This window comes from Ambystoma mexicanum, chromosome 3q (assembly GCF_040938575.1).
Source record: "Ambystoma mexicanum isolate Mex_15411 chromosome 3q, UKY_AmexF1_1, whole genome shotgun sequence".
Lineage (NCBI taxonomy): Eukaryota > Metazoa > Chordata > Amphibia > Caudata > Ambystomatidae > Ambystoma > Ambystoma mexicanum.
The window spans coordinates 206768176-206794952 of NC_090926.1; the positions used below are offsets into that span (position 1 = coordinate 206768176).

General features: G+C 47.1%; 1 protein-coding gene across 2 annotated transcripts in view; it reads left to right on the top strand.

Moving 5' to 3' along the window:
- The window catches only part of LRP1 (LDL receptor related protein 1), a 1300039-nt gene that overhangs the window by 722462 nt on the left and 550800 nt on the right, over positions 1-26777 (top strand). For both annotated transcript variants that reach the window (XM_069653565.1, XM_069653566.1), the window contains exons 33-34: positions 16276-16416; positions 18440-18565. In XM_069653565.1, the coding sequence (XP_069509666.1) occupies positions 16276-16416; positions 18440-18565 (267 nt within the window). The remainder of the gene's footprint in view (positions 1-16275; positions 16417-18439; positions 18566-26777) is intronic.

Consider the following 26777-nt stretch of genomic DNA (forward strand, 5'->3'; position numbering starts at 1 on the left):
ACCTAAGAATGTATGTATAGTGTTTGCCATTAGGCAGTGGGCATGCATTTTAGTCGTAAGAGCGGGTAGATTCTTCACGGACTATTACGGTTTTTTAACATATCTTGTTTGTTGTGTTTTATTTTACCCAAAGTACGTAGTTGACCTAATATAGACATTCTGTGTCATTTGATAATGTGTTTTTTTAATATAACAAAGTAATGTATTTTATGAGGGGTGACTCTGGAAGAATTGTACTTTGCTGACACCCTTCAGCCCTTCCTATAGTTAAGCCTGACTGCTCTGGCATAGTTCGCCATTTAGTGCCTTTCCTTTTGGTTGAAATTATTGGTTGTCATTAGTTAAGGCCTTTGCAAAGATCTCCCAAACATAGAGCAGTGTAAAGAAAATGGATTCGCTGACACTCAGCTGTTCCGTGCACATCAAAATTTAACAATAGTTGCCCAAGGATAGAGAGAGACTGTGTCCAGGCAGCACTGCACCTAGATTGGACTGTACTACATGAAAACAAAGGTAAAAGGAAATGGAGTCCCTGAATTGTGAGCTGTTGCTGAATTTTCATACTCTGCCCAATGGATAGATTCTAAGAGACCACTGTTTTGTCTCTTGTTTCCTTGCCTTGGTTTGCATGAATATTTGCTTGATGAAATGGATGATGGAATGTATGCCTGTGGAATGCTGTGTGTGAATGCCCCGGTAGATTCTCTGTATGTCAGTTGGAGAGAGCCGGGGGTAGAGCGAGGGGGCTCTATGTAACTTACCTGCTCCTTTTATCCTGCACCTTACAGTCTGAGTAAAGGTCTTACCTTCAAAGTGGCTCCTGTCTCATCTATCTCCGAGCAGATCTCATCAATGGCGACGAGGAACCTGAAGAACCCATGTACCAGGGACAGGGTTAGAGTAATAAGAGGACAGCACACACTTGTGGCACAGTGCTGTATCCAGAGCAAGAGGAGACATCCACGGCCCCTCCAACCCCCCAAAGGTTAGCTGACCCCTGCACAGAGCATAGCAGCAAGTAAGAGGCAGGCAAGGGGCAGCTGAAGGAGGATGCAAGAGGGCCCCTGCTCGCAAAATTGGATTTTCCTGCAGTATCAGGACACTTGAGGTGGCTGCGACAGCCAAGCTCCCAGCCTGGGAGAGAGAATTTCAAAAAGGCGGCCATCCTGCCTGGGAGAGACTGTTTTGTCGATCCTGGGCCTGGGAATGAACATGTTGTAATACTGGGAGAGGGCCAGCCAAGAAGAGGTTGTCCCTGGGAGAAAGAATAAGGCAAAGGGGTGCAGTGACGGCCTTGGGAGACCTGAATAGTCCATCACTCCTCCAACGCTGCGTGAGAACAATGGAATCTGCAGCAAGCTAAATGCTGCAGGTGGGCATGTTATAGGGAATGAGGAATGATGTGAGCTGCTCACCTTGAAGTGTTCCTCACAGAGTTGCCATGCGCGGAGGAAGTAGAAGTAGTCGGTGAGAGCCTTCTTGAGGGGTGCATGGCTGGCATAGTGTTTTCAGAGTTGCGTTCATGGTCTCCATTCCGTTGGGAGCATCCACTGAGCTCTGTCCTCTCCGGTGATTCGTTGGAAATGGATGTCGTAAGGAAGGCTCTGTGTGGGCATGGCGATGGCTGGCAAGGGTTTCGAACACTGTGTGACATACAAGCTGCTCTGTTAGCAGTGGCAGGTGGTTTCCCCAGCGACTGGTCCGCTGGAAGGTTAAAGGAAAGAACCTGTGATCATCTTGTCAGCGCTGTGAAGTTGCTGATTTGTTGTTTCATAGTGTAGAAGTCAGTGGGCGGTGCTCCCTTTTGTCAGAGGCTGCGTCCTGGCAGCACCGGAGTGCAGCGCGTGGCCTGCAAAATTTAGTAGCTGCAGGATGTTAGGAAGAATTCTCAAAAATGTGCTAATTCCCTTCACCTAAGAGACCCCCAGCAACTTTGCTGGATTTGGAGGACTTGATTTTTTTTCCTGGCAAGAGTGTGACCCTTTTTTCCCCATTCTCTCATGTATTTTGATATGTTTTTTACCTCTGTGTTTTCTTGGTTATGGAGTCCAACTCCATAGGTATCATCTTTTGCAATTGTCACACAGCTCCCTCAGTGCAGTGACACAGGGAAGCCTTTTAGGCTTTCCCTAACTTCTCTGGGATAAACTACTGTTTCCCAGAGTACTTAAAGTGAAATTGACTTTACCAGTCTTTTAAATTCCTAGACCCAGCACACCCTATCTTACAATACAGTGGTGGAGGGGTTACCTGGTATCCCCTGTGTCTAGATACTCATGTAGCAGTCAAATGCTACCCTTTCCTCTCAGAATGGCTGATGGCAGTGGTTTTACAACGAACTACCATGATTTTTCCCAACCGCAAACGATTCATAGCTCCGGTAACATTAAATCGCGGGAGCCATGTTTTTCAAGATGGCGTCTGAGCCTCCTTTGTTTAACAGGTCCCGGTCTTTTTTTTTGGCCATTTCTTTTTGGAAAGGTCCTTCTTGAGTTTTTCTCTGCGCGCCAAACCAGGTTTGGTCCCTTGGTTCATTCCCCTTTGGCGGGCTTCAGGAGTGAAGACCGCCTCTGGGCCCGTGTGTCTGGGGTGGGCAGGAAGTGTTGGGAGATGCCCGAAAATCCCTGTGCTTATTCTCTTAGGAGACCCAAATGCACTCTGTGGTGATTGGCTGGCTGACTGTCCGGCAAGGACAGCCACCCTGCTGGGTGAGTGACAGCTAGGCTGGAATGAATGGGAGAGAACTGAATAAAAGGCGAGTCTCTTGGCTTGGAAGGCAGAGTCGACCACTGGACGAAGGAACCTAGGAAGAGCTTGAAGAGGATGACTGCTGCAACTCCTGGACCATTGGTTTACCCGGTGAAGCCCTGCTGCAGGTCCGAATCGCCAAGTTCAAATCCCCAGACAAGCCCTTGCAAGGACGACTTCTCCCTTTGAGTTGGTGGGACCAATCCACTCCAAAGTAAGCCACCTGGACACCCATCTCAGAGCTGGTTGAATTTCTTCAGAGTTGCTGCCGGAAACCGTAGGACCAGGGAGAGGGACACCAGTTTGTGTGCATTGCTTGCAGCCACCGGAATTGAAGTTTGCCAGTTGCAAGCTTTTTGACCAGTCCCAGTGCATTGCAGGAGTCCCCTGACGTCCTCCCTTTTGTCCCCACGACTGAGGCCCAGGAACAGCGAGATCTGCAGCAACAGAAGTCATCCGCTTCTTCTTTTTCTTCATGGTAAGTTACTTGGAAACAAGACTGAGAGAACTTACCTCTTAGAGTGAAAGTGCTTGAAACGTTTGCAACTTGCAGGCCTAATCAGCTTGTGACCCAACATATGATTCTTCTTTTTACAAACTACTTCTGAGAACGTGTGCAGAGACTTTACTGTTTACTTACAAGAACCGCTTTATCCTATCCAAGACTTTAGCCCATTGACTTTGGATTAGCCTATTGAATTAACTCCTCTGGTGAACTCAAAGTATTTGCACTGTCTAAGAATAATTGTAGTCTTTTATGTTCTGATAACTTTTAACTTTTACCTACCTTTTTCTTTTAAGTGTAGAGTACTGAAGTATATTGTGTGTGATATGATTGCCTCCTTCTAATGTCAGTTTTATAACTGACTGATAAATTAAGTATTTATCCAAGAAACCTTTCGTGTAAGAGTTTATTTGAACACCTGTGATTGTAGACCTCTGTGTAACAGCACTACTGCTCGCATTCCCCTCTTGAGATCAGCCTGGCTGCTCAGCCCCGCTACCAAAACTGTGTAGTACAGACTTATACCAAAGGTTGGTTTGCTTACACCTGTAGTGATAGTTGTGTGTAGTGTTCCCAAAGGGTACTGCATACAAACTTTGCCTAACACAGGACAGGTGCCAGGAATTGGAGTTGTTCAATATAGTTCAGGGGACGTCTATAGGTAACATTCCGCTGGGTTGCCATGTCATTGGGGGCACTTTGAAAGATGCGGCATGAAGAACTGTGCTGATGTGCGTGTAAGAGACACTCTGCTGTTAAGGGCATCGGGGTGTTACATCATCTTAAAGACGGTGTATCATCATCTTAAAGACGCTTTGCTGACATAGGTTGTTTTATCAGATGGTGCAAGATGATCATTTGCTTGGAATTGGCCCATTATATGGTGTTATGCATAGTATTTCATGGTATTACATGGTATGTGAGGCCTGTAGTAGGTGTGTGGTCCATGTGTGTTGTGGTACAGTGTCCATGTGGTGCTGTGACGGGTTGCTAAGTTTGGGTTTTTGGTTTTTTGGACTACTGAGAGTATACATGACGTGGCCTCTGTTCACTTTAATGGTGTTTACAGCAAATTATCTGTTGTTGTGTAGTTTGGCTTTATTGCAAAATCATTCCGGAAGGTGTGCTTGGTGAAAAATTGACGTGGCCTTTATCGTATTGTGGCAACTTATTTGTATAATTTTCCCCCACAGGACCATCAATGTTTAAGGACTGGTTTAGCTAATGGCAATGGACTATTTTTCTTTTTTTGCTCACCATGCCTTAAATGTTAAATCTACAAAATGTTGTGAGTTGAGGACGTTGGTGTGGTATGTATTGTGTTGCAACCCGAGCCTGCTGGCTTAGCAAACCACTGGTTTTAAGGTGTGATGGCCCTAGGATTATGTGCATTGGAGGTATGTGTCCGCTAGGGAGCCTGACCTGGCCACGGGCCATCCGGGGTGTTGGACACCAGCACTTTGGGGATGGGGGATTTCCTGGCTGTGCCTCTGGGAGTTGGACACCGCTACCTTAAGGGTGGTCCTCTCCATCAATCTGTGCACTGTCAATCCCTGTGTTTAGTTCTTCTGTTAGGTGTTGCAGTAGTGGAAGGGTGCGCTGTGCTATAGTGCATCTGAGTGGTTGGTGGTAGAGATGTATGTGGGTTCTGGCTTGAGATTTGGTGGCATTGTTAGGGTGTTGTTGGGTTAGGGCTGGTTCCTTTGTTAGTGTGTCTGTTGGGCTTGCGGCCGACTCTGAGGGTATTGTAGGGTTATTGGCTTCATTTTAGGTCCTTGAAGGGACGAGGTAGGTGGGAGCGTAGCTCATTGTTCTTTCGAATGGCGCAAGTGGGAATTTGTTTTGAGTAGTTGGAGGTTGGTTGTGGCCAGAGTTGCTTTGGTTTTAAGCTTTGGTCACATTACCCTGTGGTTTTCTCTCATGCTTCTTTCCATACCCTGTTCTTTGGTTTCTGTTAAGGAGAGAGATGTGTTCGGTCTTGTGTCCCTGCCTTTGTGTTGCATGAATGCGTGCTTGATAGAATGCATGATGGAATGTATGCCTGTGGAATGTTGTGGTGTGAATGCCCCAGGAGATTCTCCGTATGTCAGTTGGAGAGAGCCTGGCCTAGTGTGTGGGGGCAGGTGGATGTTTTGCCTCTATGTAACTTACCTGTGTTTTATCCTGAACCTGCACCTTACAACCTAAGTAAAGGTCTCATCTTCAAAGTGGCTCCTGTATGTTTTGTTTAAATGAGAACATTCTTTAATGCACCCCTGACCTCTTCTTCCCAACATTACACACAAAACCCCTTGTAGGGACTTTTCATTGAAATTAATTTTAAATGTGATGTAATCGGTGATGTCATCAATGGAATTTGTGAGGTCATCTGTGATATCATGGGTGTTAGTTTTAGCAGTGCACGGTGGTGGCGCCAGTGATGGTTGCTTAGCTTACCATAACTGGTGGATTTCTGGTGTTTTTTGGTTTTACTTGTAACTAACGTCCCTTTTAATAAAAAAAATGTTCACTGAATTTCATAGGTTTCTATCAGTGAAATTTAACCATGACGTCCCTTTTTAACAATGTTTTTTCAGTGAATTTCATAGGTTTTTATGAGTGAAAATGCTTTGTGATGTTAAATCACTGTTTACAAGTTATTCATAATTTCTCTTAACATATATGAAATAACTGTAAACCTTTAACAATTATATTTTTTTGCAATCCATACTGATGTGTGTCGTTCTCAGCAGCGTATGCTGAGGATGCAAGTCATGGTTAAATTGCCTAGGGCATGAGGCTAGACCATGGCCACAGCTTAACCAAACCACCTCCGTTATCCACTGCGCCTACCCTGCATCTTAGTGCAGTGTCCACTATACCCTCATAATGTGTCCACGGGCTAGTGCTCATTGCTTGTAGCCATAGCCAGTCTCCGCAATCAGTGGGGCATCGGCCATGCCGCATGCCCCAATAGACAAATCAGAACAGACATTTGACCTTGCCAATGGCCAGGCCCACTGCCCAGGCAGCAAGGCTATATCACTTTTTTTTGTAGTTCCTTTTTGATACTTTGAAAAATAAAACACAAGACAGATTTCCAAAACCATGCTTTGAGGTCCTTGATGATGCTCCTCGCGAATGTGAGCTGCAACCCTGTCCAGCACTTCGGGCTGTAGCCACGAGCAGAATTTCTTTTTCCCATTCAAGCCTATCCCAAGTTCTAAAAACTACCAAATAGCCGGTCCCTGGTGGCCATGCCTACTTTAACCCCATTGTCTGTCCCTCGTGGTCATGGCCAGTAGCCAGGTTACCCGGATCAGGATCCAGATAATTTGGCCATTACCCATGGTTTTGGGCTAGAAGGTATAAGTTGAATGTATTTGTACTGCGCACTGTCACCAATGGAGTTGGTCCCCAGGCGCTCTGGCGGATCTGAAAATGAGAAGGTGGGATGGGTTAGTAGGTGAAGCGGGAGTAGAATAGTGAGAGGAGTGGTGTTCTGTTGGCAACTTCAACTCTGTATACACCGGGTGCTGAGCTTCGCTGTGAGTATTGGATCGATGTCAGTCCTCATGTGCTGTTGGTGTTCTATGTTTTGTACCTACATTATGACCCTTTTCAAAAAATAAAATAAACATATTTGCAAAACCATGCTTTCGGGTCCTTGACAATGCTCCTTGGACAAGTTCTCTGCAAAACCGTAACTGTTTTATTTTTTGAAAAGTGTAAAAATGTATGTACAGAAAATAGTTACTTGACAAAATCCATTCAGACTTTACACAAACATTCAAGGTTGGGTCTATCTTTCTGGAAACCAACCAGATGAAACCGCATCAAACTTCTCAAAATCATTCCGATCTGGCCAAAAGTGCTCTTTCTATGAGTTTAGTAACTTAACCATAACTACAGGGCCATTACTGCAGGCCCTGTAATTGGGCTGAGAATCTTAGCTAACATAGAGCAGTTAATTATTTTAAATTTAAAATTGCAATCATTTTAGTGCTCTAATAGTGGTTTTTGGTCATTTTGCCTGCAACCAATTCAGAGGTTTCCCTTAGTTCCACCCCTGGAAGCCATATCCTGATTATTTTACTGCACATTCAGTGTGGAGTCTTCTGAAAAATCTTTCATTCTTAAATGTTTTCAACTACATTTCTACAAATCTTTTGGCTTACATAATGATTTCCTGAATCCTTGGCTTCAGGGTCGTCTGGGGTTGCTCCAATTCCTATGGCCTTCATCCTCTAGGAGCGGAATCCCGTTTTCTCAAGTGTGAGACCTTCACCCCTCCATGGCGGATGCCAAACTGAGTCTTTTCAAGGCCTGCCACATGTGGCCTCAAAAATGTCTATGTGGAAGACCTCCATAAAGACTGTCTCTACTGCCAGTGTCCGACACCTGACATCTAGGGCTGCTCAATCTGTCATTCGTTCTTGAACAAGTCTCTTAGACCGCCACTGCAGGTTAGTTTCTTGGTTTGATGACACTGGGGCCTCTGACTCTGCTTCAGTCTGGAACCATGCTTCCCTCAGACAGAGCAGACCAGTCAAGCATATTTCTTCTTTAAAGCGGTCTTTACCAAGGATGCCGCTGCATTGACTTCGACAACAGCGCCGATGGGTGCTCTGGCGGTTGAGAAGCATTCCACATCGACAGCGTTGATGAGCAAACAGGCTAGGTCTTCTTGATCGCCTATCCCTCCGTCCACTTCCCAAGCCAGATCTTCATTAACGAGTCCAGTTATAAAGTCTTCATCCACAACTCCGTCCACAACTCAGGGCACATAGTCGACATGTGAGAGCTCATTTGTCCACTACAACATCGATGGCACAGAAGGCAAAGTCGTCCACCCAGTCATCGGCTGGCAAGATTTCACACCATCAGGCACTGGCCTTGGCGGCGATCGGTCATCAAGCTTCGTAACCAGTCTGCTTCCACTGGCCCTAGGCATCACCACAGCTACAACAAGCTTGGCAGAGACCCTGTTTGAACATATCTTTCAGGATACTCAACCAGTAGTCTTTTGGGGTCTCAGAGTACAACAGACAATGTAGGGTCGGAGACTGTACAGACTGGTCCTCAGTCGAACATGCCTCCCCCTAGGTAGGTGCCAGCATCTGAGGGACTGCCCCCTCCCACTCAAACATGCCCACCAGCAAGAAGAGATGTCTCATTGGACATTATGACCTCACTGCAGTCACTAGTGTTAGAACAGCAACAAAGGGTACCTAGCCCATCCCCACACAGCAAGAACTAGGTGGATCACAGGATGCACCACCTCATCCTACAAGAGAACAAATGCTGTCTGCACCTGTACATAATCTTACAGCCACTGAATCAGAAGACTGTTTCACATGGCGATACTACACGCATACCACAGGCAGGGATGCGTTTGGGGTGCTGGTGCTAGGTGATGGGCAATCAGATGATCCTCTAAGCGACTCACCCCCTGACCAGTATCGGGTCTGTTAATGCCATAATATCAAGGGCTATAAAGATGTTTGGCTCGGTTCCTGGGGGAAGGAGGGGTTTGCTCTACCAGTGGCGCAAACAGCCCAGAAAGTTAGTGGTCGCAATTTCAGCGCTGGAAGACATATAGGAGAATGGTTTGTTCACTGTGGCAGTTCGGAAGGAGTCTGACACTTTAAGGACATTTTAAGGGGTATTTATTTAAACTGTAAGAAAAAGGCCTATCCGTCCTTACAACTAAAGGGGTACCCCGACAATCTAAACATCTAAAGGTGCCAGTCTGTCATCAGGAAGTCCAAAACAAATGTCTTCAGATCAAATCTAACTCTACCTGACCCTACCACTAATATGATCTCAAAGTAGGCCAAAGGAATTTCTCTATTCTCCTTGTCTTTTCTTGTCTCCTCGTGTTCTCTTTATAGAAATGTCTCTTTCAAACATATGTTTCTTAATACATTTTTCTTGGATATTCTCTTTATCTCCTTTATGAGCACTTGTAACTCTTTCAAAACATTCCTGGTTCTTGTACTATTTAGTGATAAGCTTATGACGCCTTTCCTTTAGACATACTCAGATTCTTGTCTTTAGTTGAATAACTTCGTCTTTACATTCAACCTCTCCTAGGTTTGCAATGATCTGATCCAGTTTTAGTCTCCCGCTCTCCTGGGTTCTCAACATGTTTGTGGCATGTTCTCTGCACTCTTCCACCCTGTATTCATGGGGCATTTCCCCTTCTTCCCAAGGTATCGGTTTCCATTCTTTCTTTACTTCCCATACATGGTTCTACGTTAGGTTCTTTTATTGGCTTCTCACAACTCCAATTGGGCTGGTTTATTGTCCGTATATTGTCCTTATGGCTGGCACTCGCTCAGGTAATCCACTTACTGTTGTCTAGCTTCTCGATCGACCCTCTGGCGTCTCGAGTTGGTGTTCTTTGCCTTACCGAAAGTCAAGGGCTCCGCGGCTTGCTTCTGATCTGCAAGGCATGCTTACATCCGGGGGCTTCCACTGCACACCATAAACTCTTTCCACGTAAGCCAGTCCCAGTTAAATGCACGTCTCTTCTTAAAGAGACATCTTCTTTTCATTTTAATGACTGGTTTGCTTCAGCATTGCCTGCAGCCAAATGTAAGGAGGACACGTTCGTCATCGCATGCATTCCCATATATGCTGATATTGTGCTTGGTCTAGGGAGTCCTTGGCCCCTAAGGGGGAGTCACTCCCAGTCAGGTCCCACTTTCCCAGACACCTAGGGAGGGTTTTGCGGAGTGGGTTCACCTGCCTAACCTCAATCGGGGTGGCTCCCCCTTGGGGAGCAGGGACGAATACCTTTGATTCGTCACATGACCAACCCCTCCAAAGAAGGAGAGGTTTGACGTGAAATACCTGGCTACAGATTCTTTATCCAAGTGCCTCAGGTCACAACCCAATCCTGATTCAGTGGTCTCAGCTTCTGCACGCAAGCGCTCATCCACCTCTATTTGCCATGCTCGGTCTCCCTGATAAAGAGGGCTTGCATCTCAACGTTTTAGTCAAGCGTACCATCAGGCCGGCCAATGCTATGGCCCTCCTCACACGATCTGACAGAGAACTTTGATTCAAGTTGGGTTCCAAACTCGAATTCCTGGCAGAGGATAAGAAGGTAGAAGCTTTTTCCCTGCTTTAAGGTGCCTAAGCTACTTGGGACCATGCTATTTCAGCCTGTTGACATTGCAGACACCGGCTTCAGACAACTGGGTAATGGCGATGTCTTACACAGAAAAGAGTGGCTTAAGTCCACCAACTTCCCGCTGGACGTCCAATCTAAAGTTGTGTACATGCTCTTTAATGGGGGACATTTGTTTGGCAAGAAGGTAGACAATAACCTGCAAACCATCAAGATGGACACTGAGACAGCACATTTCCTGGGCATGCTGAAACGTGGAAAATCACGTTTCTCTCAAACGTCGAAAGACTACCGGCCTTCATACCAGTTCCAGTCATACCTTACCCAGAATGCTAGGCTCTGGGCACCAAGAAGCCCCAGTCCTACCAGAGAAACCAGTGCCAACATGGCTCCTCACACACCAGGAGCCAACCAACAACTAAACAAATCTGTTCAGACCAGTTCCCCCACCCCACTTTCATACCACAGTGGGATGGGTGTTCATCGACCAGTGGGAAACCATCTCCACAGACGGATGGGTGTTGTCCCTAATTCAGCAGGGCCACATGCTGGTGTTTTTCGAGAAACCACGCTCGATTCCTCCCTTTCTTAAGATAAGCATGTTCCCCTACTATTACAGGAAGTACAATTGCTCCTTGCAAAGGTAGCTATCGAAATCGTCCCAGCAGCTCAAGGCCAAGACTTTGAGGATAGTGACTTTGCAGAGCATCTTGTCTCAGCGCCAAAAAGGGAATTTTCTGGAACCCCTGAATTTAGAGGATTAATATTTTCACTTGCCTATTCATTGAAAACACTGCTGCTATCTACGCTTTCGGTTGGCAGGTCGCCCCTTCCAATTCAGGGTGTTGCCCCCCCAAAGGGTGTCGAAGTGCCTTGCACCGGTGGTTGCATACTTTTGACACTTAGGTGCACACGTCCATCGGATTGGCTGTTGTGGGTGGAGTCCTCCCCCCACCCCCCTTGCGCCTCGGCGGTCTGCCATACAGAAAACACTATCCACTGCCTAAAGTCTAAGGATTCTTTGTAAACTTTCAAAAATCATGTCTAACTCCATCTCAGCAAGTATATTATTTGGGAGTTCAGCTGGACACATATTTCTGCATGGCTACTCTCTCGTAGGAGAGGATGCGAACCATTAATGCCAAGGTCCTGTTACACTCCTGAATGTTGACGACCCCAGTCCACCTCCTGGGCTTGACCCTTTCAACATGCTGCCCCAAGATGTTCTACCGTATTTGCTATTCTTGACCAAGGTGGGCCTGGCACAGTCATCCATCAAAGTGCACCGGGCAGCCATCTCGAGCTATACTCTATCCTAGTTTGATCAAGGAGTTTCTCAAGGGTGTGTTCCGCTCCTTTCCTCTAGTTGAATAACAGCCACTGGCCTGGGAGTTGACTGTCATCATTGCACGGTTCACGAGTCCTATTTTTGAGCCTCGACATAAATCTTTGCTCAAGTTCCTGTCCTTGAAGACTCTGTTGCTGGTTGCCATCATGTTCCCTAGATGTGTGGGTGATTCATATTTTTTGCTGCAAGCCCCACAACTTGATGTTCCACAAGTCCAAGATGGTGCTGTGACTTATTCTCCTTTGTGCCGAATGTTCCGACAACGTTTCACCTCAGTGAGCGGGTGGTGCTACCTGTTCTCTTCGGTTCTGGATTTGGTGCACATTTTGAAATACTATGTTTTCCGTGCTAAGTCGTTCAGGAAAACCTTTAATTTTCTGTGAAATTTAGTCCCTGTGGCATGGGGGACACATGCCAGGGACTTCAGTCGCAAGGTGGATTTCCTTCTGCATCTCCTTCTGTCGACAGCAAGCTGGCTGGACTCTCCCTGGCAAGCCCAGTGATCATTCTACAATGGACGATCCCTCCAGAACAACTGTCCTCTCCGGAGGCCCCTTGCTGAACATATGCCGGACTGCGACCTGGAGATCTGTGCACGCCATTACAAGGTTCTACTGTGTCGACCGGTATTCCAGGGAGGAGTCTAAATTCAGCTAGGCCGGTTTGCATAACCTCTTTGCATGAGGGGAGTGTCTCCTGGGGTGTTTCTTCAAGGCGCCTTGCCTCTGCCCTTTATGGCTATATTTATTTATTTATTTACATTTATATAGCGCACAAACAGCCCAGGGGCATTGAGGCGCTGTTACTTGCAATGACTTAGTTACATGGTACAGGTAAGATAGCGGTTGTTGACACATTGTAGATGTTGCAGGATGACATACTGTTGTTACAGATATTGCTTTTGATCATATGATACAATATACATGGGGTAATCGTGCTAGTATGTCTAGCCTTATGTGAACAGGGTAGTCTTCAGCGTTTTGCGGAAGGTGGTGAGGGAGGCCTCTCCACGGATAGTGTGTGGTAGGGCATTCCAGTGCGAGGGCGCAAGGTAAGGGAAGCTGGATCCGCCCGCTTTTACTTTTTTTACTAGAGGCACTGAGAGCATGTTGGTGTAGGGTGATCTGGTTGGCCTGGTGGTGGAGACAGGGTGTATCCTTTGTGAGAGGTAGGCAGGCAGGAGCAGTGAGGTGGATGCACTTGTGGGTCAATGTCAGGGCTTTGAATAATATCCTTTCTTTTATTGGGAGCCAGTGGGCTAGTTTTCTGGCCTCAGAGATGTGTTCTCTTTTTGCAATACCTTGGGCTGCCCAGAGCGCGTTGTTCTGCATTACTTGTAGTCTCTCTAGGTTTTTTTAGAGGTTCCTAGAAAGAGTATGTTACAGTAGTCTAGCCTAGAGCCGGTGATGGCTCTGGCTATGTTAGTGCAGTTCTCTTTGGAGAGAAAGGGTCTGACTGCATTGATAAGTTTGGCATGATATGCCACTGCAGAGGCAATTGCATTGATTTGTCTGTCCATGGATAGGCTAGAATCCAGATAAACTCCCAGGGTTTTGACATATTGTCCTGCTTTGTAATCTATTCATACAGCATGTGCATCTTTGAAAGATCCAATGCTGGAGAAGGTTACTCCCCCGTTACTGCTGTTCTCGAGCATTGACATCTTTCATAGATTCACATGCGACCCTCCTGCCTACCCTGCTTATGGCTTCTTGGTTCATATTGGTACTTAATGTGCACTATTCCAAATCTGAAAATGGCCTCTTCTGCACAATGTAACTACTTGATTTTATCAATTCATTGATTATTGTATTGAATATTCTCAGTGTACAGCGCTTGGGGCGTATGTGCTCTATAAATGAAACTAAATGCTAATACAAACCCTGTCACATCTTACAATATAATTAAAGATCATGTGGGTGAAAACTGCCTCCTTATTGGAAATGGAACTTTAAAACAAACAAAATGGTTCGAAATTAAAATTATCAAGATAAAGTACATCCCACATTCCTATTTACAGGCCTAATTAGGACAAGCATCTGATGAACCAAAAGCCTTATAAACCATCTATTCTAGTGTTGAATTAAGTCCCCAACGTTGGCTCCAAATAGACACACCGTTATCTTTTGAGGCAGGAAACTTTTTAACATTGTATTGTAACTTTAAAACAGCGTATCATCTTCAAAACAATGTGCATAACGCACAGGGCAATCAGCGGACAAGGAGCAGAATTCCTACAAAAGAAAATAACAATCTACAAGCCAACGAGACCGCTCAGATCAACCAACGAAATCCGATTGGAACAAAAACCTTACATCAAGAAGAAACTCGGAGGCACCGCTTTCTACCTCTGAGCCGCGAAAACCTGGAACAGCATCCCAAAAGTAATAAGGAACACCAAAGATCACCTTAAATTCAGAAAATTACTAAAAACCTACCTCTTCAACACCAGAGACTAAAACCGAAACAACAATAAGACCAACGACTCAAAAAAAGGACATTGACAAACCCCTAGAACGACAGAAGTACTCCGAGCACCAGTAGGGCTGACGCTGGACACAGGGGTCCACCCGCGAGACCCAGGGAGACGGAGGCAACAACTCCAGCCAACCCTTACCATCCCCCACCGCCTGTACAGCCACAACTAGGTACCACAGGGCTGTGGAACGGAGGAGATACCACCAATCACCCCACAATCGGAAGTATGGACACTAGCAGCTGCGCTAATCATGTGGGGGGGTAAGGAGCATGCAAAATTAAGGGAGCAGGCGGAGGGGACAGCTAAATCCTCAAACGGCCTCGAATGCAAAAACGGGCACATACCTCCTGAGGCACAGGGCGTACAAGCATCCCGTCGTGTAAGATTACACGAGCCCAACTGGCTCAATTCAGGATAGAGATACCAACTAACCAATACCACTAACAATTTCCTTCTCTGCATACACCTCTCAAACTCCAAATCAAACACAACCACAAACCTCTAGCGCAGCAAACCGCAAGAACTTCACTTCACTACACTGCAATAACAAAACAAAACACACATAGACTCGCACACAACGAGTACCGGCCGCATACACCCCAGGCCCAGCCGACGGAACCACCGGGCTGAAGCTGCCAACAGCACATCACTGCAATCTTGCACTTTTCCAGCCTCCACCCACTAACCCACCACTCCCTCCCTCTTTCAGAGCCGCCAGAGCGCCAGGGGACCACTCCGGTGGTGATAGTGCGCGGTACAAATGACCTTTAACATTAACACATTAACATTAGCAGAGTGAGCTTTAACTTTGTGTGTGAAGTTAACAAATGCCTCCAGTAGTTTCCACACAGCTGTTGAGTGTTATGAGCGCCACTTAGGACAGAGGCAAAACGAGTCGCGGGGTAATTTTATTCCGTTACTGACTCTAATGCACATTTGCCAATGTAAGAAGTTGGCTATTAAGCCTAAATCTCTGACGAAAAATCATCACTGCATATGGTGCTACTTTTCATATAATGAATGTAAGCGCCTAGGAGTTTCTGCAGTGAACCTGGGTTTTTAGCTTACAATACACTGTCATGTGTGTAGAGCATGACCACATTGGAATCTGAACACCCTGATTGATGGCAGCAGCAGTTGCGTTACTTCAATGAGAATGTAAAGGGATTCAACGCGGAAGGACCAGGATGCAGCCCTTTAAGACCCCATGCTTAACTGAAAAGGAATCGGACAATGACTCTTTTGCTTTACACTGAACCCCTTGCTGGATTGCCATCATGAAGCGAAATTAAAATGTTTATTAAATCATCACTAAATCCTAACTCGGGCAGAGATCACCACAACAGAGGTCCTGTCAATGGAGTCAAGTGTAGCGGCCAGAGCCAGGCACAAATGTACCACATACAGGGCTCCCTCGTGAAGAACACATTTTGCAGCCAATAAATGCAGTGATTGCGCATGCGTGCTGGCCTCCTCTGCGCGAGTGATGCAACTATAAACTTTATTTGCTCGTGGTATGAGGAACTCCCGAACTATCTTGCATGACTCTCTTGCCTAAAGGGCCAGTAATACTCTGTTCAAATCATGTTGTGGAATTCTTGTGGCTTTGTGCAGGAATATCTTACTGCTAACGACCCAGTCATTTTCCGTTTGCACATGTCACAATCTTCTGTTGTGGGCACTAAGTGTTGGGTATCCAATGTTCCACTAGATGAGAGGTGCACCCAGTCCCCTGAGTTACCCCACTGCATGTCCTCAAGAGAAGGCGAGGGACCTTGTCACATTATGTATCACGTTTATGACTTCCCTTCCTGTCTTTGGGCCACAATTTCACAAACCTTTTTTTTTTTTAAACATATATTTATTAAGAGAGCAGGTCAGCAGCACGACAATAACTTGCACATCTCAGTACAGCATTCAAATGTCCTTCAATGTACAATTTCACAAACCCTTTTAATGCATTCCTAATTGCATGTGTGCTAGACTGCAAAATAGCCAATGGGGGGGAACTAATCTGCAAACAGGTTCTGATGCACAATTGCAGTCCGATACTGACGCAGCTCCTCTCTCTAATGCAGGCGACAAGCTGTGGTGGGCCGATCAGGCATCGGAAAAAATGGGCACCTGCAACAAGAAAGATGGCTCTGATGTGCAGGTGTTGCGCAACAGTACGACGCTGGTCATGCACATGAAGATCTATGACCGCAGCATACAGATTGGTGAGTTGGCCTTATTCAACTATGTTCAGTATTTCATTTGATTTGTAGTAAAGTGACTTATTGATGTGTCTGGGCTGTAGGGGGTGCATACTTTCCCTGGGATGGTCCACTGCTTCTAATCTCTTTTAATGATCTTGGGAGTGGAGGTGGGGGGGTTGTACAGTCCTGGTGTTCCTGGGTTCCAGAGAAGAGAATGTTATATTGCTTTGTGGTAAGTGTATGCTCTGCCATTGGTGTCTGCCTCTTGTGCTTACCTCGTTTTATTTCTACTTGTTGAGGCATTTTGTTGAACTGTGTATATTTCACATTTGTGAAGTGTATTTGTTCTTGAGATGGCAGTGGGATCTTGTGCAGTTGGGTCAAGGTGTTATCTAGTGCCTGGGTCTGGGGGTGCTGGGGTGTGCCCGACCAGGGCACAGTGTTCTTCTGTGTAGCTGGTTTTGTGGCGTGCCTATATTGTGTAAAATGTCAGGACTTGTGGTATAGTTGGTCTCTGAAGTCTGTGGGGCCATCCAAGTTAAGTGCGCTTGCTCTGAATAGCTACTGGTATTTTGTATGGTGTCTAGTGGTTTGCACTTGACCTAGTGATTGTTATTTGCCTGCTGCGAGCAGCAGATGTTTACGGTCTAGTTTCCTATTGCTATGACATTGTGTTGGATCTTTAGTTTTCCCGGGTCACAGGATAGCCTAGTGAATTCTTGGTTGCTAATCCCGTGTTGTGTCTACCCACTCGAGCACTTTCGCCTTGTCGCAAACCCACACAGTGTAACAATCTTCGGCGATGTCCGTCTCTTCTTTCTTTGTGCAAGTCCTGGGACACGTTTCTGTGCACGTCTGCCCTGCGGCCGGCATTTAGCTCCTCTGACACCCCACGGAACACTGGGTGATTACAAGTGCGGGGCCTTGCTTGTAATCCGCCACCCAAAGACATTGCCAACGCAAAGCACGTTAGCGGCTTCACACCGGGTCAGGAAGCTTCCCATCAAACCGACAGCTGCGCGCTGGATGACAAAAGCGTGAAGCCGCAGCTCAGATTAACAGGCTTTTTACTACAAAAGAAGCGCCATTTCACGGTGTGTTTACACCACACACGAATTACAGATCGCATTTGTTTCGTCATTATCTTTCCACAACTCGCACTTTGCTTCACATCCATTGTGTTTATCTTTAATCCATTTGTAATGCTGATCTGCCTTTTACTTTGAAATATTTCTTTTCATTCTAGGCCTCTCATTGCCTCTCTGGCGCTGCATGGCCTTAAATCTGCATCTTTTCATATTACTGTTTTTCTTCCTCCTTCCCCGTGTGTTTCTTCACCTTTTTCTCAGGGCGCTGGTCGCACCATACCCTCCACCCTTTTAGCCCCCCGCCGCCCACCACGTTCTTGATCAGTACAGCTTTTATTCTGCAAGCCTCTCCCCCGTCACATTAATTTACTCCCTAGCACGATATCCTGTCTATTCGCACATACCCCTCCCCGTCTCCTTCAGTAATTTTTCACCCATTTCCTTTCTCTCCCTCCTTTCCTGGAATGTGTTGACCTTTGTTCCAGGCTACTCAAGGGTGAGCAGATTTAAAAAGCAAAAAACCGAGACGGGACAACTAACATAAAAGTAGGACAAACTCTTAAAAGTGGTTATCATGGCACTACACTTCAGTAGCGTTTGGAGGAGAAGGGGGTTTAAGTGTTACTGTTCAAAGAAATCCATTATATAATTTATCACAAACTAACACCATCTTAAATTGTAAAATGTAGCATTTCTTCTGTGTGAGATTGTGCATTCCTGCCTGCCAGATATAACCTACAACAAAAAAAGGGGACCACTGCAGTTTCCAATGGGAATATAATTGTGAGACAGGGGGACTGAGCTCCAAATAGCAGGAGAGTCCCGGCAACACCGGCACGTCTGGTCTCCCTAGGCTACTCACCTCTTCGCACTTAAGTACTTTTTGCCTTTTCTGCAACTGTTTGTACATTTGCCCTAAAACCTTACATGCTTCCTCTCTCCCTGTTCCCACATAGGTTCCAACCCCTGCTCTGTGAACAACGGCGACTGCTCTCAGCTGTGCCTGCCGACGTCGGAGACCACGAGGTCCTGCATGTGCACAGCCGGTTACAGCCTCAAGAGCGGGCAGCAGTCTTGCGAAGGTAAATATGTTGGTTGTTAAGCAGAATTGCATGCAGTACCTTCTGGAACCACCACCACACAATTAGGACTACAGGTGTAAGCCAAACCAACCTTTGGTTTAAGTCTGTACCACACAGTATTTGGTAGCCAGCTGAGCAGCCAGGCTTATTTTAAGAGTGAATGTGAGCAGTACAAGAGGTTACACAGGACTTTCAATCACACTGGTTCAAGTAGACATTTATACTCAAGGTTTCCTGGTAAAACACTTAATAATTTATTACACAACCATTTAGAAAACATTTCCCTAGAAGGAGGCAACTTAATATTATATACCAATACACTTCAATACAAAACTCTTAAGATTTTGAGACCGTTTGAGCTCCCCTAAAAAAGGAGCCAAAGGGCAGTTCAGTTACTTAGAAGCGAGCAAAAAGGCATAAGGTAAGAAGAATAGATCACATATACTTGTTAGACAGTGCAAATAGTTTCAGTTCGCCTGAAGAGTTCAAGTCAATAGGCCTAGGACAAAGTCAATGGGCTAGTTTTCTGAATAGGAAAGAGCAGTTCTGTTATCAAATGGTAAGGTCTTTGCAAAAGTTCTCCGAAGTAGTTTAGGCGAAAAAGAATCATATGTTGGGTCACAAGCTGACTAGGCCTGCAGGTTGGGAAAGTTCCATGAACTTTCACAGCGAGAGTGGCCTTCTCTCAATCGGGTTGGCACAGTACCTTAGTATGAAGAAACAAATGCAGCTGAAGTCGTTGGTTCCTGGCAGTTCCTGCAGATCTCACTGTTCCTGAGCCTCAGTCATGGGGACAAGAGGGAGGGTGTCAGGTGACTCTTGCACTGCACGGGATCGTCAGAAAACGCAAACAAAATGGAGTGACTTCAGTTCCAGTAGCTGTAGATTCAAGCACACAAGCTGGTGTCCCTCTCCCTGGTTAATCCTAACCAGCCTTCAGAATGGTATCCAGGTGGTTTACAAGTTGATTGGTTCCACCAACTCAAAGGGAGAAGTCATCCTTGAAGGGGCTTCTCTGTGGAGATGAACTTGGCAATTCGGGCTGTGATTTTTAGCTACTGGTGTTCGCGGTCTGGAAAAATCATGGTATTTAGTTGTAAAACCACTGCCACCAGCCTTTTCAATAGGAAAGTGTAGCATTTGACTGCTACATGAGTATTTAGACACAGGGGATACTATGTAACGCCTCCAGCACTCCATTGTAAGATGGTGTGGGCTGAGTCTAGTTATTTGGAAAGACTAGTAAAGTCCATTTCACTTTACATTCTCTGGGAAACAGTAGTTTATCCCAGAGAAGGTATTTTAACCTTTAGGGAGTCTAAAAGACATCCCTGTGTCACTGCACTAAGGGTGCTGTGTAACACACATGAAAAGATTATGCCTCTGGAGTTATCTAAAACGACATAATCAAAGAACACAAGTGTAAAACGCATCAAAATACACAAAAGAGTGGGGGGAAAAAAGGCTCACACTATTTTCAGGTAAAAAAGTAAAGTCCTCGAAATCCAGCAAATCTTGCTGGGGGTCTCTAAGGTGAAGGGAATTAGCACATTTATGAGAATTCTTCCTAACATTGGTTTTCTTTTATCTCTGCCACCTCCACCTGGTGAGCCGTCTGCAGATTCCTGCATGCCTGTTCCACTCCGGCAGTTCTATTATGTTCGATCTGTGAAGCATTGTCTGCAATATCTGTTCTACACTGAATCGAGCACCCACACCCCGAAACTCATCTTTAGTTCTCCCAGTACCCTCCAACTTTGTAACTTTACTAGTTGGACAGCTTTTTAATCCCAGACTTTCACACACCTTTCCACCATCCAGAATTCCCTAACAAAAACGTAAGTCGGAAGGCCTAAACTGTTCCTCTGCGTGCAACGGGCCAGTGTTTTTTTGTGTGCTTTTTCCAGAGTGGTTTAACCATTTTTTTCCGTAGAGCAATCGCCATCTGCAAGCAAATCCGTGAATGTGCACCCGATGCCCAATATCTTTCAGGGTTATGGTAGCCCCAAGTATCCTGTACCCTCTCTGTGAGTGTCTTAGTGCACTCTGAGGTGGCAGGCTTTGTGAGTTATAGTACAGTGCTGTCTACTGTTTCTCAGCTCTGTCACTACTGGGAAACCATGTAAAAGTCTAGTACAGCAATGAACAGCTACGCATCCTTTCCTACTATGGAATGAGTGGGGCATAGATGTGGCCGCATATGGTCATGCCTCGTGCCCACCCGGAAAATCGAGGACTGCAGTTGCCAGAAGAGGATATAACCGGTTGGTGAATGGTAATTGAAGTCGAATCGGAATCCACACCTGGAGAGAGAGCCTGCTGCAGTTAATGTAGCAGCCCCCACTGATTTGGTGACTGTAAAAGGTTTGAATATATGTACAACCCTGTGAGTGGCAGCTGAGACCCCTCGTCCGCGTGTTTATATAGAACCGGAGGGTCTGCATCCTAACATGAGGACGAGTCCCACAGGACAGAAGATGGCGCCAACCTGAACAAGAATCATGAGTGAGCTCTGAAGCTCTGCTGGAAGCCATGTACTTAACCAACTAGAACTGTTCATTGGTGACAATCTGCTGGCATGTGCAGACACCCTATTTAAAGTGGCCGGAGGAAATTAATGAAGCAGCAATCCTTTCCCTGTAACCTGGTTGACTCCGCTGAGTGGCACGCTCTCATGACATCCAAGAAAGCGTTGCGCCTCGTCCTTGTGCGGACCAAACTTGAAGTGAGAGCACTGCTCGCCACGAGTACAGGTATTCAACAGAGCCTCTGACTTGGCGTTGTCATCCGAGACATAGAACGGCATTCAACAATACACTTGCAACAAGGAACTTGATGTGATGTCAGGGCACTGAGTAATCCTTTACCTGAACTGCATCTGCTGGACAGTCTTTCCTTGGTGCTGGGAGCCTTCAGCAAAACGTGCAGCATTATGGCACCCCAGCACCAGCATTTCTGCTCCTCTTCTGTACAACTGCATCATCAGTGGCTTCACAGCAGTGTTTTTTTACTTGAAAATCCTTTTTGTTGACACTCGAGTCTCCACTGCATCACTAACGCTGGGGCGTGTGCTGACCTCACCTTGCCAAGACCCTAACGTCTATCAGTGCTTGAGCTGCAAGGGTTCCAGCAGACAGATTGCCTTCAGAAAGCAACCTGAGTGATACTGAAGCAAAGTAGCACTGGACCCCAACAGTAGCATGGGTAAAATATTATTAGGTACGGCATCTGAACCAAACTCCCACTTAGCCAATCAGAAGTAGTTTGTGCCTCTTGGTTTCCCTCGGTGAGTGAATTCTAATTGAGTCTACACAATTCCACAGGTGAATCTGGGGGAGTGTTACAAAATATTTTCTTTTTGCCATTTTCCCTCCATTGTGATCAATGGAACCATACCAACATTTTGCTATTGCTTGAAACCCTGCCCCGACGTTTGTCGAGAAGTAAAATCTTTGTGCTTTCCTTTACTTGCTCTATTCAATTCTTCTATGGGCACTGTTCACCCCTCATGGTGACCCAGTGCAGAGTTCCCTTTGCTAGTTTCCTTTTAAGTTTTACTATAACTTAGAGAGGTCTGCATGGGGTACTATGTATCCCTTTTTTGTAACATTTTTGTTACTTTTAAGATGTGTCCAGGATTGGCTGTTGGCAGCAGAGACATTCCTACCAAATACATTTTCTGTGTGTTTTATCATAGGCACTTTTTTTGCTTTACTGTAAATGCCATTTTGAGTACTGCATACACAAAAGGGCCATGCTGTGTGTTTTCACCCTGTCCTTTGGCCATCTTGTCCTTTCAGGTTCTTGTCTTCTGAAGTCTAGAAATACCACATATTGAAAGCCTTGGAGTTCCAACTTGGAGTTCCCTGGCACAGAGGTGTGTGGGCGCATCCTGGCCGAATGTATGTTGGGGGGTGGGGGTTTGGGGGCTTTCTTGTCCTAAACCACATTCCGGCCAGGGGATATCTGTGGCTTGACAGATGTGGGTCAAGAGGCTGCCCATGATTGGATAGCCCATGCCAGCTTGAATGGTGCAGATCCTTACCATTTGTGGGCTGGGTGAGGACCCAGTCCAAGTCATCCTCCAGCAGTTCCTCAGTTCGGACTAAGACAATGAAGAACATCGTGCTGAAGACAGTGAGCATTCCATTTAACCAACTCATGGTGAAGCACTGCTTCCCTGCAACGACCAACAGAAGACCCTAGTTAAGGTTGCAGCTTGCATAACTGTTCTCGCCCTCTCACGAAATAAGGACTGTACAGGCATAAAGTCCACTCTACTCCCCAACTCTCCCTTGCCTAGTTGTGATCCGAATTCTAGTTTGGAGCTATTGTGGAAAGTACCCATGTACTGGATTTACCTACCTTCAATCTTTTTTAATGCATTTCATCTGGGACTTGTACTCACCCGTTAGCTTTGCCAATGCTTGCCCTTTGACTCCTTGGGTCCTGCACTCTGGTGAGGGGACTCGAGCTCTGGTCGTCCTGCTTCTGGAAGGTCCTCAGGAGACTCCTGTAGCTCATGGCCGTAATTCAGACATTGCACTAGACTACTGATTTCTCCCCCCCTTGCACTCTGTTCTTGCAGCAGCAAATAAGTACAGCCGATCAGGGAAGATGGTCCAGTGGAGTTCGTCTCAGGGTTAGTTGATCCCACTAACCCAAGGGAAGCAGTCCCTTCCGGAGCTTCTCTTGTCGATCAGAAAAAGGAGTTTCAGCGCAGCAGCAGGGCGTCACCGGGCAATTCAAAGGTCCAGGAGGATGCAGCAAGTTTCGTTCACGGTTTCTTCGTTGGGTCTTTCTCAGTGGTCGACTCCGCTCACCTTTAGAAGCAGGTTTCTCCCATTCATGCACATTTTAGGCTGTCAATCACACAGCAGGGTGGCTATCCTGAAAGGACAGCCAGCCAATCAGGACTCTTTGCGATCAGGCATTCCTAGAGACGAAGGACGGGGGTGTTTCGGGAACCTTCATCACGTCCTGCCTTTCCAGATCCTCTGGAGCCAGAGACGGGCTTCAGGGCTGAAGCCCACCAAAGGCAAAGCGAACAAAGGGCTCAACTCCGCGCGAAGCACAGAGTAAAACCCAAGAAACCTTTTTTTGTATTTTTGGAAGGAACTTGGGGTTGGTCACCCTAAATTAACTGGGGGCAACCAGACGTGGACTCCTTGCTCACTGTGCTTGGAGAGGCACAGCTTCACCTCACTGATGCGGCCCAACAAGGCTGAAACATGTGTATGGGGTTGCTGTTGGTACTCTTGTTCAGAAGAGAATTGCCATAGCATTTCGGTGTTGGCCCGCCCATGTGAGCGAGATAAAGACTGATATGCAAATATGTATTTCCCATCTGTGGAAGGTACAGTGAGCAAAAAGTAGATGGCTGCGAACTCTCAAAGTGGTTAATAACCGCTGAACAGGTTATCATGCAATGTTCTTTCAAGAGAGGGGCCCCTGCTACCTTTTTTGAATAAAACCCAAGAAAGACCTCCTAAACAGAAAATGTCAAACCGGCACCAAGGGCCATTTTGACAAAAATGTTCACCCATGAGTGCTATACTGCAGTTGAGGATTCCACCTGTGGTAGAAAAGCACAATGGTAGGAAGATTAAACCACTGCCACCAGCCATTTAAAGTAGTGAGGGTAACATAAAAATGTTACACGAAAGGGTATGATAATGGGCTACAAGGTAACCCCTTAACACTCCACATAAGATGGTGTATGTTAGGGAGAATTCTCATTTATGTGCTAATTCCCTTCACCTTAGAGACCCCCAGCAACTTTGCTGGATTTTGAGGACTTGATTTTTTTTTTAACCTGGAGAGAGTAAGACCCTTTTTCCCACTCTCTCATGTATTTTATTGTGAATTTTACCTCTTTCGTTTGGTTGTGGAGTCTGACAAACTCCATAGGCATCATCTTTTACATTGTCACACAGCACCTTCAGTTCAGGTACAAAGGGAAGTCTTCCAGATTTCCCAAGGTTTAAATACCTTCTCTGGGATAAACTACTGTTTCCCAGAGCAGTAAACTGAAATTGACATTTACTTACCATTTCAACTTACTAGACCCAGCACACACTATCTTACAATAAGTGTTGGAGGGGTTACCTAGTATCCCCTCTGTCTAGTTTCTCAAGTAAAGTTTTTTATGTTAACCTTTTCGAGGGGATTGGGTCCTCCGACGTATTCCATATCTATGACATGTAATCACCACAGCTGTGCTGCTTCGGAAACTTTTTCGGCGTCTGCGTCCTGCGTCGATGACGTCGATGCGCCGTCGTCGAGGACCTCGTCCGACGTCATCCGATGTGATAAGTAGGACGCACGACGCCCATAGCCTCAGTTCCGTTTTTTCCGCGAACGTGTTGCTTCGTGTTTCTCGGTTCTAAGCCTCGACTCTTTGGAGTTCTGTTCTTTCTGGTTCTTCGAACCTGTTCCTTTGTGAATTTCCTTCGGCGATGTCTTCCGCTTCGTCTTCAACCCCGCGTCCGGGCTTTAAGAAGTGCGGGGAGTGTGGGTCCAAGATGTCCGTGACTGACTCGCACGACGCCTGCCTCTGGTGCCTCGGGGAGGCCCACGACACGGATGACTGTGTCGACTGCCAGTCGCTCACGTCCAAAGCCTTACGCGAACGTAAGAAGAAGTTGTCGGTAGGTCGGGTGTCCAAGCCCCGGAAGTCGAAGTCGGCGGGGCTTTCGACGGATGATTCGAGGGGTGACTCTCTGCGTCATCGTCGGAAGTCTCGTCGGTCTTCTTCTAGGAGTGGGTCTCGCCACTCCTCGGCCTCTTCGAGGCATTCTCGGAAGCGCCGTCACCGGTCGCCTTCCAGGTCCTCTTCCGAGGATTCTGCACGGCACGTCGGTTACCCCACCAGCCGTGCGACGCCGGAAGAATGGGCTTCCTTCGGGAAGAAAATGTTGGCGATTCTTGAGTCGCAGGGTACTCAGCCGTCCGCGCCCCCGAGTGGGGTCGGCCGTGTGAGGTCGAGAGACGCCGCTCGCAAGAGTGGTCGGCACGAGTCACGGGAGCGGTCCCGTTCGGACAAGGAGGCTCGTTCTCGCCGTACCCGTTCCAGGTCCCGGTCCTCGACGCGTTCGAGACCGTGTGCTCCTGTGAAGTCTTCGAGGAAGACATCGACGTCTGAGGCGTCGAGGGCGTCGACAGGCTTTCTCGAGGCTCCGGCTTCGAGGGCCTCGTCGAAGCCGTCGACGATCAGGTCGTCGAGGGACACGCTCGGGGCTCCGGCTTCGAGGGCTGTGTCGACGCCGCCGATACTGGAGGCGCTGCATCTGACGTCGACGCCGATCCTCTCGGCGCCGTTGCCGGTTTTCTCGGCGTCGGCGCCGATTCGCTCGACGCCATCGACGCCTTTCGTGTCGGAGGTGCCCCGTGTCACGGGTGTACCCCCTAGGAAGGCTCTGGTTAAGAGCAAGCACTCTCGGGTGCCTTTTCGCCACCTGGAATATATTTCGGAGGCGGATGAGGATTCTGATGGCCTGGTTCCTAGTTTGGTGCCAGATGAAATTGTCTCGGGCCATAGTCAGTTTGACGATTTGAGGCAGTCACTGCATGATGCCAGTTGACTGGACACCTCTCCGGAGGTGGAATTTTGTAGGCCTGAGCCTGGCTCCCATGCCGATTCCTCGTACCGGCGCCTTATGGCTAGGGTGTCTGAGTATCTGGGATGGTCTGCTCCCCCAGGGGAGTTTGTGCAGGATGATCTGACGGACATCCTTGATGTTGGTCCCCCAACTGACCCGGTACTGCCGTTCCATATGGCTTTACAGAGAAGGGTGGCGGCGGCTTGGACTGCTCCGGAGAGTCTCCCGGCGGTGGGCAGATCCTTGTCGCGTAAATACCGTCCAGCCAGTAGCGACCCCTGCTACTTGACCAGGCACCCCACTCCGGAAAGTTTGGTGGTGCAGGCGGCCACGGCCCCGGCAAAGCAGGCGTCGTACCCTACCATCCCTCCTGATAGGGACGACAAACGTTTTGATGGCTGGGCGAAGAAAGTGTTTTCTTCTGGTGGTATGGCGCTTCAGGCGGCCAACTCCATTTGTGCCTTGTCACGTTTCACGCACACTCTGTGGAACTGTGTTGCGTTAGCGGCTGACCATATTCCCGAAGGGGTTGAACGGGATGGTTTCCTTGCTATGGTCCAGGATGGTAAGGATGCCATGTGTGAGTCCGTTCAGTCGGGTCTGGACTTGGC